This window comes from Manacus candei, unplaced genomic scaffold (assembly GCF_025592945.1).
Source record: "Manacus candei isolate 608988 ecotype Guabito, Panama unplaced genomic scaffold, ASM2559294v1 h1tg000055l, whole genome shotgun sequence".
Lineage (NCBI taxonomy): Eukaryota > Metazoa > Chordata > Aves > Passeriformes > Pipridae > Manacus > Manacus candei.
In genome coordinates, this window is record NW_026138103.1 from 785,404 (window position 1) to 802,368 (window position 16,965).

Consider the following 16,965-nt stretch of genomic DNA (forward strand, 5'->3'; position numbering starts at 1 on the left):
AGGGGGGTCTCTGCACCCCGATGCTCCCCCAGGGGCTGCAGGGGCACAGCTGCCCCACCCTGCTCTGCCCCACGGGCTGCAGGGCCTCAGCTCCAGTGCCTGGAGCACCTCCTGCCCCTCCTTCTGCGCTGACCTTGGGGTCTACGTTGTTATTCCCATGTTCTCACTCCGCTCTTCCCTGGCTGGAATTCCTTCTTTTTCTTAAATATGTTATCCCAGAGGCGTTGCTGTCACTCCTGACTGGCTTGGCCTTGGCCAGCAGCAGGAATTCCATCCTGGAGCCACTGGCATTGGCTCCACGGGACAGGGGAAGCTTCTGGCAGCTTCTAACAGAAGCCACCCCTGTAGCCCCCCCGCTACCAAAACCCAGCCACAGAAACCCACTGCACCCAGTTACTTCCACTTGCCCCAGGATGGTTCCAGTTTCCATCAGGATGATCCCGGTCACTCCCAGTCACTCCCAGTTTATGCCAGTTGCCCCCAGCATGCACCCTGTCACTCCCAGTTACTCCCAGTTGCTTCCAGCATGATCCCAGTTGCTCCAAGGATGTTCCCAGTTGCCTTCCAGCATGGCCCCACTGGCTCCCAGTTCCCCCCTGCATAGTTCCAGTCACTCCCAGTTTGATCCTGGTCCCTTACAGTCGCTCCCACTATGATTCCAGTATGGTGCTGGATCCCAGTTGCCCCCAAGGTGGTCCCAGTTGCTCCCAGCCACCCCCAGGATGGCTCCTTTCACTCTCAGGGACTCCCTGTCTGAATCCAGTCTGGCCCCAGTCACTCCCAGTCACTCCCTGGAGGATGCCATTTGCCCTCCGCATGGTCCCAGTTGCTCCCAGTATGATCCCAGTATGAGTCAAGTCACCCCCAGTATGATCCCAGTAACTTCCAGACACGTCCAGTAGGAAGCCAGTTTGATCCCACTCATCCCCAGTATGGCTGCAGTCCCTCTCACACACTCCCAGTATTATTGCAGTCACTCCCAGTATGACCCCAGTAGGGGCCCAACTGCTCCCAGTAGGATCCCAGTTGCCCCCAGCGTGGTTCCAGTTGCTCCCCTTCACCCCTGCTATGGTTCCAGTCACTCCCACAATGATCTCAGTCACTCCCAGCCACTCCCTGGATATCCCAGCTCCCTCAGCCTCTCCTCACACCACTTGTGCTCCACTCCCTTCCCCAGCCTCGCTGCTCTTCTCTGCTCCTGCTCCAGCCCCTCCAGGGCCTTCCTCAACTCAGGGGCCCAGAGCTGGACACAGCACTCCAGGGGTGGCCTCACCAGCCCTCAGTCCAGCCCAACAATCCCTTCCCTGCTCCTGCTGCCACACTCTTCCTCAGCCAGGCCACCATCCATTGGCCTTCTTGGCCACCTGGCCACACTCTGCCTCCTCTTCAGCTTCCTGTCCATCCCCACTCCCAGCTCCCTTCCTGCCTGCCTGCTCTCCAGCCACTCTGGCCCCAGCCCGGGGGGCTGCCGGGGCTTCTTGTGGCCAAAGGGCAGGACCCGGCCCTTGGCCTGCTTGACCCTCATCCCCTTGCAATCAGCCCATGGATCCAGCTGGGCCAGGTCCCTCTGCAGAGCCCTCCTGCCTTCCAGCACATCAACACACCCCCAGCTTGGTGTCAGCTGCACATTTGCTGATGAAATGCCTGCTTCTGCAGCAGCTGCAGATGCTCACCCCAGCCTTTAGCCAAGCAACTGGAGTTCTTGGTACAGTCAGTGCTGCTCCCACATTAGTTGTGCAGAGTTCCTGGTGTGACCAAAGGGACACTTCACTACCCCACCCATGACACAAAGGTCGAGGAATGGGAATTCCTAAGAGAGCAGAGCAGCCTGCGGAGCAATGGGGGTGATGTCTGATCACAGCTGCTTTCCTGGAGATGGCTGAGCCCCAGCTCCCAACCAAGCACCACACAGACACCTGCTCACTCCCCTCCCGGGGAGGTGGGAGAGAACTGGAAGAGTAACAGTGAGAAAACTCGTGCGTTGAGACACAGTTTATTAGGTGGTACACAGATGAGGTAGAGATGGGTGTTGGGGCTTGAGGAGTAGCTGGGGAGGTCTCTGCTGAAGGCTGGGAAACCACGAGCAGGAGAAGCCATGACACAAATGGTGTCACTAGTTTTGCTGACCGCTGCACCTTCTTCTTGGGTTTGCCCTCTTCTCTCTTGCAGCTATCCGCCTGCCTTTCCAAAACTCAGAATCCTGGAAGATGTTCACAACGTGGATATGAGGGCGATTGCTGACAGCTTTGAGCACGCACAGGAGAGAAGATGCCAGGCTGCTCGCAAAGAGGGTCTCCAGGCCATCAAACACCACTCCCTTGTAGCAGTCACTCAGCTGCCAGGAGAGACAAACAGGAACAGCGAGTCAGCCATCGCACACGTTGGGCTCGCAGCGGGTCAGTAAATGCAGATGTCTCAGGACACCAGCCACTGTCATTCCAAGTGCATTAGCTACGACCAGCTTGGATCTGCCAACTGAGGGCATCTGCACCTTCCCCCAAGGATCCCTCATGCGGCACAGGATCCTCCAGCAGCAGGCACAGACCTCCTCCTCCTCCTCTCCGAGCTGTACCTCACTGCCTGTCTCTCTGGAGCAGGAATGTCTCCCTTTCCCCCACGCCACGTACCTGCAGCCGTTCAGAGATGATTTCCACCAGCAATTCCTCGGGCAGCACACAGCTCCAACACTTCCTCTTTTCCTCCTTTCTCCCTGCCCTGGTGAGGATGGTCAGTCGCTGTGGTGCAGGAGCGGTGGCGCAGGAAACGGCTGCCATCTGCAATGTGGAGCATGGTAAGGAAAATAAACCCCTGCAGAAAGCCCTGGACAGTTCCCAGTGCTGGGCTCACATCTGGGCTTCCTCGCTAGCGGAGACAAGGGCAACCCTGCAGTGCAGGCCCTGGAGGGCCCGTCCCTTGGCCAGCAGAGACCCAAGCTTGCAAGCCCCCGGCACAGCCTCCCACAGCTTTGCTCGCCGCCTGCAGCCAAGTCAGCCAGGAATGCACTTTGCCCACAAACCATTAAGAACCAATGGTGCTTTTCTGCCAGAGCACATTCCCACCCCAAGCCATGCCCAGCTGGCCCTTGGCACTGTAGACCTTGCACCAGGCCCTTGGTGACAGGGAGCCTCCACTGTAAGCAGCCCCTTCCCATCTCAATGGCAACAGGAAGGTCCCAGGCATTAACCAGTGCAGATCATGTTTCACCTTGGAGGGCACTGAAAATCTTGCCTGGGGTTTGTCAGATGCCTTATCCTTGGTTGCTGAAGTGCTCTGGTGTCCAGCACTGAGGGTCTTCTGGCTGGCTTTGTCCCCAGGGCTGGGCTGGGTTTTCTTGGCCTCAGCACCCTTTTTACCTGCAGAGGGGACAGATGGCTCAGCAGGGCTGTGAGGAGTGAGCAGGCACCTTCCACCCCAATGGGCACAGCCTTGCCCCTGGAAGGGACATGGCACCTGTCCCCCAGCCTGCTGGGCACTGGCAGCACTGCTTCCCAGAAGCAGCTCCTTCCCTGCTTATCAGCAGGACACAGCACACCAGCCCAGACTGGATTTTAAAGCCAGCCCTAGGTCCCTCCTAACAAACGTGCACGCAGGTGACACTGCTAGCACAGTAGTTCCCCTACGGATCAAGCCAAAGATTTGCCCTCCAGGACCACTGTTTCCATACCTTGCACCCATCCTGCATTTTCACATGGAGACTGTAACATGCAGCCCTGCCCCAGCTGCATCACCCGCCTCTGCTGGAGCTAAATCCTCCGTGTGGGAAAACCCCAGCTGGGATCCACACCCTTCTTCCTTCCACCAGCTCTGAACCCAACCAGGTTCAAAGCAAAGCAATGCAAAACTTCTCCCCACACTAAGCAGGTCTGCCCTCACCCTGCAGAGCTCAGGGCACCAACTGCCAGCAAAGTTTCCTGAAAGTCTCCAGTCTGATCTGGAGAACAGCACAGCGTGCACAAGCTGCATGAGCCAACAGTGGGCATAGGAAAATCTCTGGAGAAAAGAGCTCATCTACAGCATGTTTCTCATTGGAAACTCCTCTAGGAGCTTATTCTTCCCTTCCTCTCACATTTGCAAAGCCACACTCACAGCTGTCTTGTGCTTAATGAGCCACTTCAGAGGGCTTTTTCCTTCTGAAGGTGGGCAATGGTTCTGCCTGCTGCCCATGAGCAGCAAGCTGGATTCAGCTTTGAGGAAATAGAAAAAATTCAGAGAAAGAGACAGGTGTGCTTCACCACCCCTAGAAAAAGGAATATGTGCCAAGAATGGCAGTAAAAGTGCCCCTGTGGGAGCCCTTCAAATCGAGCTTTCTGTTTTCAAACTAGCCAGAGATGCACAGCACCCATGTTCCCTAAGAGACCCGAGGGCTGCCAAACCATTTCTCTGAGCAAGCAGAAGTGGACGGTCGTGGTGGTTTCCTAAGCATGCTCTGGGTGCAGCGTTTCTCCTTACCCGGCATCTGTTCCCTCCTGGCTCTTTGCTGACGGGCAGCCTCGACGCACAGCTCCCGGGCACGGCGCCCCGCCGAGCTGCGCTCGTCCGACATGGCTTCTGTCACCACCTCGGCCAGGGACAAGCAGGCGGCACTGTAATACTTGGACAGGGCGGCCGCCGCCCTTGTCTTTCCTGAGAGAGAGAGGAAGACTGCTTGGTGACACCTGCACGGGAGGCATTTTCAGGGACAGCCTCTGGAAACTCACAAACGGCTTTCAAGGACGGTGGGAAAGCAAGTGCCCTTCTAGGGGAGACCACGAGGGAGGCAGCTTGAGCACGGTTACGAGCACTGAACTCCAGCCCCAGGTGGGTCATCTCCACCTCGTATGCAGCTGAGGACTTTGTCTCAGGCACCACGCTCCACCAGGATGCATTTCTCCTGCTTCCCCCTCTCCTTGCAGCCCAGGGCTGTGGCTCCCGTACCTGTCCGGGGGGTCCCATAGACGATGATGGCAATCCCTCTGGGCATTTGGGCTTTGAGCTCTTCTACAACGGGATTGGTGTCGAGGTAGCGCCTGACGGCCTGACGGATGGGCCTGTCACACTCGTCCACCATGTCCTTCAACAACCTGATGCTCTCTTGAAGTGCTGCTGTGCAGAACCAGCAGAAAAGTCAGCCTCCTGCCTACCTTGGATCCTGATCATCCTCCCTATCCCCTCCGATCCCAGGAAAGGAGACGGCCGAAAGCAACGGGAGCTTGTGCTTTTGTTGCTGGCAAGGAGCAAATAGAAAAGAGCCAGTGATATTAGACCTGGTTCTACTGGCTGAAGAGCTCATCTGATGCTACTCTTTGTGGCTAAGGGACGCAAGGGGATATCCTGACTACTTCCCCAGTCTGTGGCAGGCAGATAGGAGCTGGCTTTGGCTACACTCCAGGTTGGCAGAGGATGCCACAGCCCTTCACCCAGGAATTCCTCCACCAGGCAGGAGGTCAGATGGCTGCTAAAAGCATGGGCTTTGCATGGAGAACAAAGTGACAGAGAGCTCGGGCTGTGTGGGCTGGGCTCCCTGCTATGTCCCCAGTCAGAACAGCCAATGCCAAAGCCTTACCATTGTCCTCGCCTGATTCTTCCTTGTGCTTGAACATCTCTTGACCCAGAGCCTCCATCTTCTTCCATTTTTCATAATATTCCAGCACCTCTGGGGGCAGCTTCTCACCCACAGCGCGTGGAGGCATCACCACGGCCGTCCGGTCTCCAAACTCCTCCAGCGTCCGCAGGATCTGTGCGTGTGGGGAAGAGAAACCATCCACAAGATTCCTTTATCAACCTCCATCATACCAACAGACTCAGCCCATCTTCTCCCTCCTTCCTTCCTCCCAACAACACAGGCTATCCAAGCCCCTCCACAGACTGCCAGCAGGGATGGCTCACCTCAAAGTGCCACCAGGCTTTGCCCTGGGGATTGCCTCCATCTCCCTGGCACAAGCCTGGGAAGGCTGGAGTGCTGCACAGCTTGGGGAGCACACACATGGGGACCAGACCTTCCCTCTCACCTTCTCCTCCTCACGGTACTCCTCGTCAAACTCCAGGGAGTAAAATTCAATGGGGAACTCGCAGGGGTTCTTCACCACCACTGTCCTCTCCAGCTCAGGGCCGCACGGAAGCACCGCTCCCAGCTTGATCTCCGTGGGGCTGAACTCCAGCCGTGGCTCCAGACCCTGTCCTGAGATGTGCAGCACGAGGAGCTGGCTGTTCCCACGAACGTTGATCTTCAGCTCGGTTTTGTAGGACTTCTGAAAAGAGAAAAGTGCCGAGAACTTGTCCATGAAGTCCTAGGTGACAGGACCCCAAATACAAGCCTTGCTCAAAGGTCAGGGGTCTTATCAGTCCCTCCAGGGGGAACGGAAACCCAGATCTTTACTTATGGTAGGGCCTACAGCATCTGTGTCCTTGGCTCTGAGTAACTGGGACAAATCCTGGTGTGCAGTGTAACTGGGTATTTGGGTATGAAGTGGATGTAAAATGGATTATCAGATGTTCTCCCCTAGTCATGGAGGAGCAGACGAGAAGGGCCCTCAGTCCTGGTACTGCTGCATCAGGCAAACACCAGCTCCATGAGAGAGGCAGATGAGCTCTGGCTGGCTAGAAATAAAGGTCGTCTTCTCTGCTCAGTGTTTGGCTCTGGTCAAAGCCTGACACAAGATGGTTGGTTACATCCGTCGAGCAATGAAAAGATCCCTGGGACTGTTCTTGGGCACGGAAGCACTTGTGTCCCTCCTGTTACACCCTGTCAGTTTCCAAGTCCCAGTGGCCACATGCAAAGGGCTTTTGGGAATGCTCCATCCTTGAAGTCGACTCCCCAGCTGCACGGCAATGTGCAGGCAGGCTGGGCCAGAGCCCCAGGGACTGCTGGCAGCACACCACTACAGGTGACTGTCCTGCCGTGCCCAGGAAGGTGTCTGGTGGCTGTTTTGTCTGTTGGTGCCAGCAGCAGGATGAGCCAGCATTGGCCCTTCCAGGTTGATGCCCTGTGACTGTGCCAGCTGCTCTGCACCCAGCGTCGCAGGCTGCAAATACAACCAGGCAAGGGGGAGGACGAGGCAGTCAGGCAGATCTCCCCCATGGGCAGAGAGGCAGCCACAGCACAGTGCCCTGATGTTCCCTGGGAGGATTTCAAGGCGCCTCTCAGAAGGGTGTGCTGCAGGGGAAACTGAGGCCCAGTGAGTGCAGGGCTTCCAGAAAGCTGCTCGTGGAGGAAGAGCTCATCTGCCACTCCCTGTGTTGGGCTCTCCTTACCACCCTGCCCTGACAGAGCTCCTGGGGCGACAGCTGCCAATCTCACCTCTTCCAGGGGGGAAAACTGGATCTGCAGGTCACACCACTCTCTACCATAGAGGGTTCCCTCCCGGGCCTTCCACTGAAAGACACGGGAATCATCCTTCGCAGCCTGGAGCTCCTTCTGACGCACGGCCGGTGTCAAACGTTTGTCCACCTGAGCACAGAAACCAGTCGTGTGAGGTCTCCTCGGTCTGAGAGGACAGAGCCTCGGTTCCTGGAGTGCTCCGAGATCCTGTCCCAGTGCTGAGAGCACCCACAGCAAACCCGGCGTGGCCCCCACGGTCTAGAACTGGAGGGACAACCTGCAGGCAGGGCAAGCAGATGGGGAGCCACCGCCCTGTCCTCGGAGGAGGAGGAGGAATGGGTGAGGATGGCAGGGAAGCAAAGCATCAGCCAATGGAACAGGTCCAGGCAAAGCAGCCTTGATCTGGACCCTCAAAAGCTTCCTCAAACACGCTGTAGCCCAAGTGCTCAGGCAGCCACAGGCACAGAAAAGGCAGGAGGTGCAAAGAAAACCCAACATTCCGTGTTCCATTTCCCTGTGCTTTACCTTCTTGGCAAGTTTGTTGACAGTGAGGAACCATTCACAGGGCGCGTTGAACCAGTTGTAAAGCCGGACTGTTTCACACCAGCACTGCCCAACCTGGACATCGGGGAACTGGAGTCTGTTCCTGGAGAGGCTGAGCAGCAGCTGAATCACAGTGGCACGGAGGCGGATGTGCAGTGTGGGGCCTTTCTCTACCTGGAGAAAGACAGAGAGTTCAGCTGAGAGTCCAGGCGACACGTGCTGCTGTGCCCAGCCTGCTGCCTGCCCCAAAAGCTGCGGTACCTTGATGGGCAGGAGCACATCCACCTTTCCCACGGGCAGGTTGGCACTTGCAAAGTTCACTTGAAACCGTTTGCTGGTGCCGTAGATCAGGAACTCCACGGGCTCCAGGTATATGCTGAAACCTTGAACAGATGAAAACAAAGCAGCTGAGATACACAAGCAACACAAAACGTGTCATAAGCATGTTAAGGCCATACGAGAGCCCTGTTGGGAGCCCTGGGAAAAACCCCACGCTGTGCTGTTCCCGGGACAGAAACTTAGAGGAGACACCTGAGCAGCCCTCAGACACAGCGAGCCACTCTGTGATGGAAGTGCAGATTTGCCTCCAGGCCTCTTTTGGAAGCCTACTTTGATCCACCAGAGGATCAAACAGGCTGTTTCCTCAATAAAGGCCGAACACAAGAGCTGTGACAGTGTGAACTCCAGACAAAGCACTTTCCAACCACAACAGATCCCATCTGTCTGCAACACCCCCAGAGCGCCCAAAGAAACTTGATGCTGATGGGAACTGAAGGCAGAAGATGCTGGCAGGTGAGGAGGGTAATCAGCCCATCAGGCCCCTGCAGGGAAGCATCAGGGCAGCCCCAGGCAGGCCAGGTCCCTGGGCACGGCTGGCCAGGAGAATTCTGGCCCTGAAGCTCCCAGCAGGGGCACTGGGAGGAAGAAGCTCAAAAAACCTCCCCACGTGCAGTGGCTTAAGCCAATCTGTCTGAGACAGCTCCCTGCAGCCCACGGGAAGCCTCTCCAGCACTGGTTACCTGTGTCACGCAGGGCACGTTCATTGGCCTGGACGGCCACTGGGTACCTCCAGGTGTTGCTGATCTTCACAGTGCAGCTTTTACTGTAACCCTGAACAACAGTGCCCATGTCCAGGATGTACTCGGGCAGCTCAACTCTGGAAGGAGGAGTAAGGACAGTCCTTAAACAACAGCATGGCCACACGTTCAAGTAGATGGAAGATTCAAATAAAGTGGACATTTCTGTACTCACTGCTGTAAAAACTCAACTCAAGCCTACAAAACCCAAGGCCTGATATCAGATTCTCTCTTGGGATTAATTAGTATTTTGCCCAAGATGACTGTATCACCACACCAACGCTCTTCCATGTAAGATGTCAAAGCCACAAAAAGCAATTCTAGAAGAATACTTCACATGGCTTCATATCCCCAGAGGAACAGCTTCCTCTGCTGAAAAGGTTATTGGGACTCAACCACAGAGGTTCTCCTGACCCCCCCAACCCTCATGAGCAGTTGCAGGGCAGCCAGAAAGTTAAAACTTCCCTCAAGTCCCAGCAGTGTGCATCTAACCCACTGAGGTCCACCTAACAGAGAGATCAAGCTGCCATGTGCTAGATAAACAGATATTGCTCTTCCAAGAAAAGGCAGCTCCAAAGAGCTCAGAAAAGTAACAAGGGACAGGTAAAACTGCCTTTATTCTAATACCTACTCAGCACAAACAGCATCAGGGCAATCCAGGAAAGGCTGGAGTGCTCAATCTTGTATTTAGCATGGAACATGCAGGTCAGCCAACATCTGCTCCTGACACTGCAGGGTTTAATTTTAATCTTTAATTTTGTTATTTTTTGGAGAGCAAGACAATTAAAAGTTGCAGCTTTAGACATTTCAGGATTTAACATTAGGAACACAAGTCCTGGGTCCAACAGCCTCAGTCCCCTCATTATCATCAGACTGGTCCTGCCTTCATTGTAACAGACTGTGCAATAGCTGTGATTTTGACCCTCTAAACTGAAAATTCACATGAGATTTCAGATATGCTCCCTTGTTCTCAAGGTATGAGATCATTTCTAAACACAGACTCAGTTCTCACAGATCCCATCAGACAGTCACACAACCAAGTCCAGAACACACTGACACACACATTTGCACATCAGCCCTGTTTGCTGCAGGACATCCACGATCATGGACATGTCCATTCTCTGTAAATATTACCTGAATTCTGCCTTGCACATCAGCAGTGACTCACTGCAGGTAAAGGTTCAGTACAACCTGCAGAGACATTTTTAGAAAGCTTTGCCAAATTGGCCCACGATTTTTTACATGAACGGGCTGAAGGCTTCATCCAAGCCAAAGAAAACAGCTGCACTCGGGTGGGGGTTCACAACTGTATTCTTTAACTATCACCATCAATTCTGTAATTTTAAAAAGCAAATTATCCAGAGTGTTTTTGAGATTCCTGACACAGGTGTCTTCACGAAGACACCTTGTGCTTTGAGGCCCTGAGCATGCACTGAGGTACCTGAGCATGGGGAGCTGCGAAAAGGAACCAGTCCAGGGAGGCAAACGAGCTCTCCAACTCTGAATTACACAGTGGGGAAAGCCTGGCTCAAAGGAAACGTGTTCCTCTGGCTCTAAATGCAGAATCTTAGAGTGCAAAAACAAATTATAAGCATCAGAAAGCTGATTTGTTTGTCCTGCAAGGAGGAGAGCAAGATGCCTCGTAACGCTTTGGGCTTTAGAGTCAAATTTACGCCAAAAAGAGAAGGTTTAAGTTTATTGTACAAACAACTGATTGGAAAGGAAAAGCTTATGAGTGTCCCTAGCTAATGAATGAACACCTTGAACTAAGGAAAAGCACTTCTGAAGTGTGGTTAGACAATGTCCTCGGGAGATGGCAATTCTCAGAGCACAGCCTGGCTTTCCTACGTGTCACCACGGTCACTGCAGGTTGTTAAAGTTGTGTGTGAGTGACCACAGAAATCTTTGAAGGTGCAAGAGACACAAACATTGCTGCAGTCAGCACTTACTAACAGTTTTCAAATGCACTGAGCTTGAAAGAAAATAAATTCAACAAGGAAAAACACTGCACCTTAAATGTTTAAGGTTTATTTTGAAAAAAATTATTTCCAGGGAAGTTAAAAAAAAAAACAAACAAAAAGCCACAACACAGTATAACATACCTGGCACAAACAGTACACAATTCTGCTCAAGGACTTTTACCCAACCAGTCATCTGAATCTTTGGAAGAACAATATCCAGTGAGAGACTTTAAAGAAAAAACAAACCAGGTTTGTCTGAAAACAAGGCACAGACAGATCTCACCTGCAGTCCTGATGTTCGTGACTGACAAACTTGCTGAAAACACAGAAGGTGTCTTTCAAGTCATAAAAATGTGACCTACACTACAATAACAATATTCTATCCTTGCCAAGCATCAGCCTTTGTGTTCCCAAAACCAAGAAACAGGCCCCAAAAATCTCCTCTACAAACACCTGAAGTCTCCTGTTACTGCTGTTCCTGTTGGCAAATGTGAGTTCTACAATATCCCCAACTGTTAATGCTACAAACTCAGTAAGTACAAAATACAGTCAAAGTTTAATGCAGGTTCTCCCTGGTGAAATGGGACATTGAATGAAATGGATTTCTATGAAAATACTGCCCTTTTCCACAAATACAAGGTACATGGATCTACATACACAGATGATAAAAATAACAAGCCCCTTAACAGATAGCCTGGGTAAACTCAAATTTAGACAGAAGTAGCACAGAAACATGACATTATTTGAAGACAGTCTACCTGCATCTGCAAAAAAAAAAAAAAAGCTTTCTAAAAGTCCAGATACTTTACAAAATGTATCCCCTCCACATAAAAAATCAGATTGTTTTTCTTCCCAGCTGCACTGTAGCAAAAAGGTAAATTTCAAGATAAAAAAAAATAACAAGGAAATGAACATACTACCACAAGTTATAGCCACTCCTACCTGAAAAAATAACTCATGATGATTCCTCTGAAGCCACTCAGACAATAAGGTATTGTTCAGGGCATTCTACCTGAAAAAAAAAAAAAAAAAAGGATGGAAATTTTCAGCATTTTGCTTTAGAAAAGCAAAACAAGTCACATGCCTGAAATGTATTGATCTTTAGGTAATTATTAAGTCAAGAAAACTTATGAGAGCAGTAACTGTATCTTTACAACTCAACTCTAAAAAGAAAAGGACATTCTTGGCTGAAATAAAACACACTGGAGATGACAGTGACTGACACAACACACACGACCTGTGTTTCTCATGACTAACTGCAATCTGCTCTTCTGTCTTCCATTACTTTAATTTTGAAAGACTTAGAGATCAAATGCAAATTTAACCTTTTTTATTGAGTAACTTATCACCCAATACCCCTCACCCCTTGTGCTTTTTTTTCACATTAAAGTCTTTAGAACCAGGCTATGCAAAATTAAATAAAACCTTTAGGGACAGCAAAGTTATTTCAAAATGGTTTCTGTCATCAGCTTCTCTGAATTGTAAGTCCTACCTTGCTTGATCTTCCCAAAAAATGCATTTTTTTGCCCTTTAGAAAACAGTTTTAAAGCTTTCAGCTTCTTTAATCTTTCGTCAGATCCCAAACCAGGGTCTTTAACAAAAGGAACACTATATTTGCACTACCTCTAGCCAACTTTTCCTGCCTTTTGTAAAGGCAAAAATGTTATTTTATTTTACAGCAGTTATATTTATCGTCACCACTACTTCACACTTAAGAAGAAGTCTGGAATCAGTGGGTAAAGACACAATTTTAAAAAACTTTCATTGCTAAATTAAAAGGTATCCAAGTATAAATTCCAATTCCTACACCTTGAATATAAAAAAGCAGAACTGTTAAACAAAACACACTACGAATTAAGAGGAATTAATTTTTTGAGACAATTACTTGCTATTTTATTTTCAGTTGTTAAAAGAAACCACTCGAAGTTATCGAAAAAAAAATCCCATAGCATCTTTAAGAAAAGAGAAATCCAGCAGACACCCACCTACAGCCAGAACTTTCTTTAGGGCACAGTGTGTATGCCAGAACCTGTTCCATACTGCAGAACTGTGGCTGGGTTAGAAAACCACCATAATCCAAATCTAAAATAAAGACACGGAACATTGTGCATAAAGGTGGAGAAGTCCAGCAGTTGCTAAAACCTGTATTTCTATTTCCAAAAAAGGGCAAACTTTTATTGTTGTAATGACAGATTCACATTTGCAGAGGAAGTATTGAATAATCCAGATTTACCTCCAACTGCAATGTTTAAAATCTGCATGGAGTTTTATAACCTTGCTCAAGTGTACACCACAGAAATCCAACAAATATGGCTAAACACAACCTCCAACTAAAACTAAAGCTCTTAATATTTACCTCTTCCTCTACCACAGTGACTTTTTGTGATATATAAATAACCGTGATTCGTGAAGCAAATGGGTGATTACACCAAAATAAAACAAACGGATTGTAAAACTTAATTACACCCCCATAAAGAAATAAAACAGACCCTCACAAAGTCAAGAGGCCTAAAACCTCCTTACTATCCTAAGAATAAAATATAGTAGAACTTTAAATCTTTAGGCGCCTGTTCGTCCAAGAATGCATGAATTATGACTGGTTGTAGAGATAACCCTTTAGCTTTAGCTGTAAGAAAACCCATCTATTAAATACTTAGCAAAAACCTGTAGAATGTCTATGCATATGATATAATTAATATGCATGAAGTAGCTAAGATAAATACTAAATGTACCCTGTAGTAGGGGGGGGCAGATTTGGGAAACTGGTCCCATTTCTGTCCCCCAGCCGGCTGCTTGCTTTTACCAGATAATAAACTATTATTCGAAACTTATAGAAACTCGAGACTTTGTTTATCACACTTTTCATACATTCAGAATTCCAATTTTGCCCTTACATTGGTAATTGCTGAATGCCAGCTAACACATAACAAACGTCAGGCATTCCATTTAAACTTGTATTTTCAGAAAGTCTTGCAATAGGTGTTCTACTTCTAAAATTATTAGGCGCCGAAAAGAAGATAAAAAATGCTCCGGAAAGAGAAATGACTGTGAGGTCTCTGAAAAACGCATAAACTGAACACTAAAACCAAACCTGACACCCAAGAAACGTTTTTAAAAGCTTTCCACGTAACACACAAACTCCTCCGTTTCCTTATCCTGTACCTCATAGTTAAGTAACTACCTTTGCTTCCCGTAGTGCCCCCCCTGTGCCCGGGGCCGCACCGGGGACCCAAAACCCGCCGCTGCCCCCTCGGTGCTGCATCGGGGCCGGGCCGTGCGGCCCCCGCGGGTGCTGCAGGGCCGGGACGGCAGCGCCGCAGCCGCCGAGGGGCACCGGGGCTCCCCCGGTCCCGCCGCTCCCCCTCACCCCCCACGGGCAGGACACGGCCGGGGGTCCCCGAGAGTTCCCGCGGGTCCCCTCAGCGAGCGGCGAGGGCTGGGAGGGGGGGCCGGCAGAGGCAGCGCCCCCTTCCCCTCCCGGCTCCGAGGACATTTTGTTTTCCCTCCCAAGGACAAAGGACAAGGAGGAGCGCGGCACTTACCTGGCGAACAGCAGCCCGCTGGCCGGCACCGGGGGCCCCGAGGACGGGGCGCTGCTCCGATGCTCGCCCTTCCCGCGGCCAAGGGCGGCCCCGCGCCCGCCCGGCGAGGGAGCGGCGCGGGCAGCGCTCGCAGCCCCGGCGCCATTGCTGCCCGCCCGTCCCAGCCCCTCTCGGCAGCCCCGCTCGCCCCCAGAGTGCCGGGCCCGACTCGGCCCTCGAGCGCTGCACCCGGGGCGCCGGCCGGGTGTCCCCCGAGCGAGCGGCGGGCAGCGCGCCCGGGAGCCGTGCGGGAGCTGCCGCTGCTCCCCGGCCATCTTGTGCCGGGCGTGTGAGGGAGCCGCCGCCATCTCGGCTCCTCCCTCCCCGCCCCCCGCACAACATGGCCGCCCGCTCGCTCCTCCCGTTGGCCTCGGAAACGGGATGAATTCCCTCCATCGAACAGGATGAACCGCAGCTACTCCAGAAGGAAAAGAAATATATATATATTGCTATATAAGAGTTGACAAAATGATGCATTATTCAGCAAATTGCCACATGCAGGGAAGAGAAACTGTACCTTTTCTTCTGAAATCTTACAAACGTGTATTTTTTTTAATTTTTATAGACAGTCTGACAAAGCCCTGAATCCCCTCGTTGTAATGCACCATATATACAAAAGACCCCTTATATTACTAACTCAGAACAAACTTCTTCATATTTGTCAATACTCGTTAGATATGGGGTCCAATCAATTTTTGCTGTAGTGATTCACCCCACGCTTGGATTAGAATGTCACCTGAACAGAAATAGCTCCTGAGTCAGGCTCATGTTTCCTATGAGCTTTTATATTTTCTGCCTGCAGTCAATTCACTACAAACTGGCTCCTGACAGAGCTTTACCCAGCTGGGAGAGCTCATCAGCCCAGGGACTAGAGCAGCTCTGGACATGCTGGCCTCCTAAACTCCAGAATCAGCAGCTTTAAGTGTTGCAGGAAAGAGATTTACATGCTGAAACAAATACTCTCTCTCTCTGACCAAGCCATTAACAGTGACAATCTTGTCTCAGCTTAAAACCATTCACAGCTCACTTTTTTTTTTAATATTTAGTCACAGATTAGTGTTAGAGGGTGAGCTGGGAGAAAATGTGAGCAGTCCAAGAAAACACTGTTTAATAATAATAATAATGCCTCTAAAAAGAAGCTATCACCTCTCTCTACAAATGTGTCTTGGATTAAGGTCTAGAAACATTGAATTTAATGACAAAAGCTGAGATTTTGATCTCTCCTTGTTACTCCAAACACATGGGTCTTAAGTTACACACCTGTGCCTTTAATTCAGCACTGAGTAATTACATTTAGGTTGGTGGAATCACTCCAGGTTTTTCTTGGTGTGCCTAAACTGAATGTTGTCCTAAGGATTTGGAAGCATATGAAGTGAATTTAGGAATGAACATGTATGTCAGTAGTTGCAAAATGCAACTGAAACAAACTGTCCCAGTCTGTAGAAGGAAAGCAGAGGTCTAAATTTCAAGAGTAAAAGCAAGCACGTAGCTTTGCACATGTAGGTCTAATTGCATCAGCATTCCCTGTATTTTCCCCAACACTTCTTCTTCTTTCCTATTTTTAATAATAATGGCAAAAGGAATAATATAAATTTAGGTTGTCTTGGGTACTTCACCTTTTACTCATCTCCTTCAGGAAAACTTTAAAACCTTTCCATAAAACAGAATATTGGCTATGAAGAGACCAAATGGGAGACTCAAGTGGAAGGAAATAGGTCAAAATAAAATGCATTTAACTGAGAAACTGTCTCAAATTTTCTTGTAATGTGCCACATGCTACTGGTACTGCACAGTGCATTTGAATACTCTGACGTAGTGTGGGAGACAAAGGAAACCAGAGAACACTTTGGGGTGCAAAAATGCATGGGAGACCTAAGTTTCTGTGTGTAGGAGCAGTCAAATGCTTGAATAATTCTGAATCAGAACATGCACAGAAATGAAACACTGTAACTTTAATAAATGGCTTTTTTTTTTTCTTAAACTCCAGTTATTAGGATATTGTGCTCCAGGCAGCACATCAGGTGCTGATAATGAACATTCAGAGACAGGACTTTTGCTGCACGAATGAAAAGTGTTCTGCTCAAAAGATTAATAAAGGACTATCTTCTTGTGTATACATATATATACACACACTGAACAGAATGAAAATTGGAACCAAAAATGAAGTTGAAGTCGACTCAACTGTTGGTCATAAAGAGGAACTAAGTTTAGGAGTAAACATAACCTGATTAGGAGGTTATGAAAGGCACATTAGTATGTGCTGGAAAAGTAATTTCTATATATGAAAACTATTTTATGCTTTATATTGTCTGTATAATACACAGTCTTACACAAACAAACCAAGGATGGGCATGAAGTTCACACTAAAGCTCTGTACTATATTTATTGCTCTATGTGATCAGTGCTGCAGTCAGGTTACATTTGACCTGCAGATGTAATGGAACCTCAGCAGAGTACAAGAGGGCAATCAAGAAAATAATGATCTTGGGGCAGCAAAGAGGTTTCTC

General features: G+C 49.9%; 2 protein-coding genes across 2 annotated transcripts in view; both read right to left on the reverse strand.

The window, feature by feature from the left end:
- Positions 1 to 1,977: 1,977 nt before the first annotated feature.
- Positions 1,978 to 16,965, reverse strand: part of LOC127477582 (hydrocephalus-inducing protein homolog) — a 152,746-nt gene continuing 137,758 nt past the window's right edge. The window contains exons 26-36 of the mRNA XM_051802083.1: positions 8,860 to 8,906; positions 8,102 to 8,223; positions 7,823 to 8,014; positions 7,277 to 7,426; positions 5,988 to 6,227; positions 5,543 to 5,714; positions 4,915 to 5,082; positions 4,450 to 4,623; positions 3,229 to 3,353; positions 2,628 to 2,774; positions 1,978 to 2,335 (exon numbers count right to left, since the gene is read on the reverse strand). Coding sequence (XP_051658043.1) covers positions 2,114 to 2,335; positions 2,628 to 2,774; positions 3,229 to 3,353; positions 4,450 to 4,623; positions 4,915 to 5,082; positions 5,543 to 5,714; positions 5,988 to 6,227; positions 7,277 to 7,426; positions 7,823 to 8,014; positions 8,102 to 8,223; positions 8,860 to 8,906 — 1,759 coding nt within the window. The 3' untranslated portion in view covers positions 1,978 to 2,113. The remainder of the gene's footprint in view (positions 2,336 to 2,627; positions 2,775 to 3,228; positions 3,354 to 4,449; positions 4,624 to 4,914; positions 5,083 to 5,542; positions 5,715 to 5,987; positions 6,228 to 7,276; positions 7,427 to 7,822; positions 8,015 to 8,101; positions 8,224 to 8,859; positions 8,907 to 16,965) is intronic.
- LOC127477592 (collagen alpha-1(III) chain-like) lies at positions 11,019 to 14,783 on the reverse strand. The gene is made up of 3 exons (XM_051802100.1): positions 14,420 to 14,783; positions 11,820 to 11,889; positions 11,019 to 11,104 (listed from the first exon to the last, which is right to left on the reverse strand). The coding sequence occupies exons 1-2, from the start codon at positions 14,764 to 14,766 to the stop codon at positions 11,886 to 11,888; spliced, it is 351 nt and encodes a 116-aa protein (XP_051658060.1). The 5' UTR covers positions 14,767 to 14,783; the 3' UTR covers positions 11,019 to 11,104; positions 11,820 to 11,885.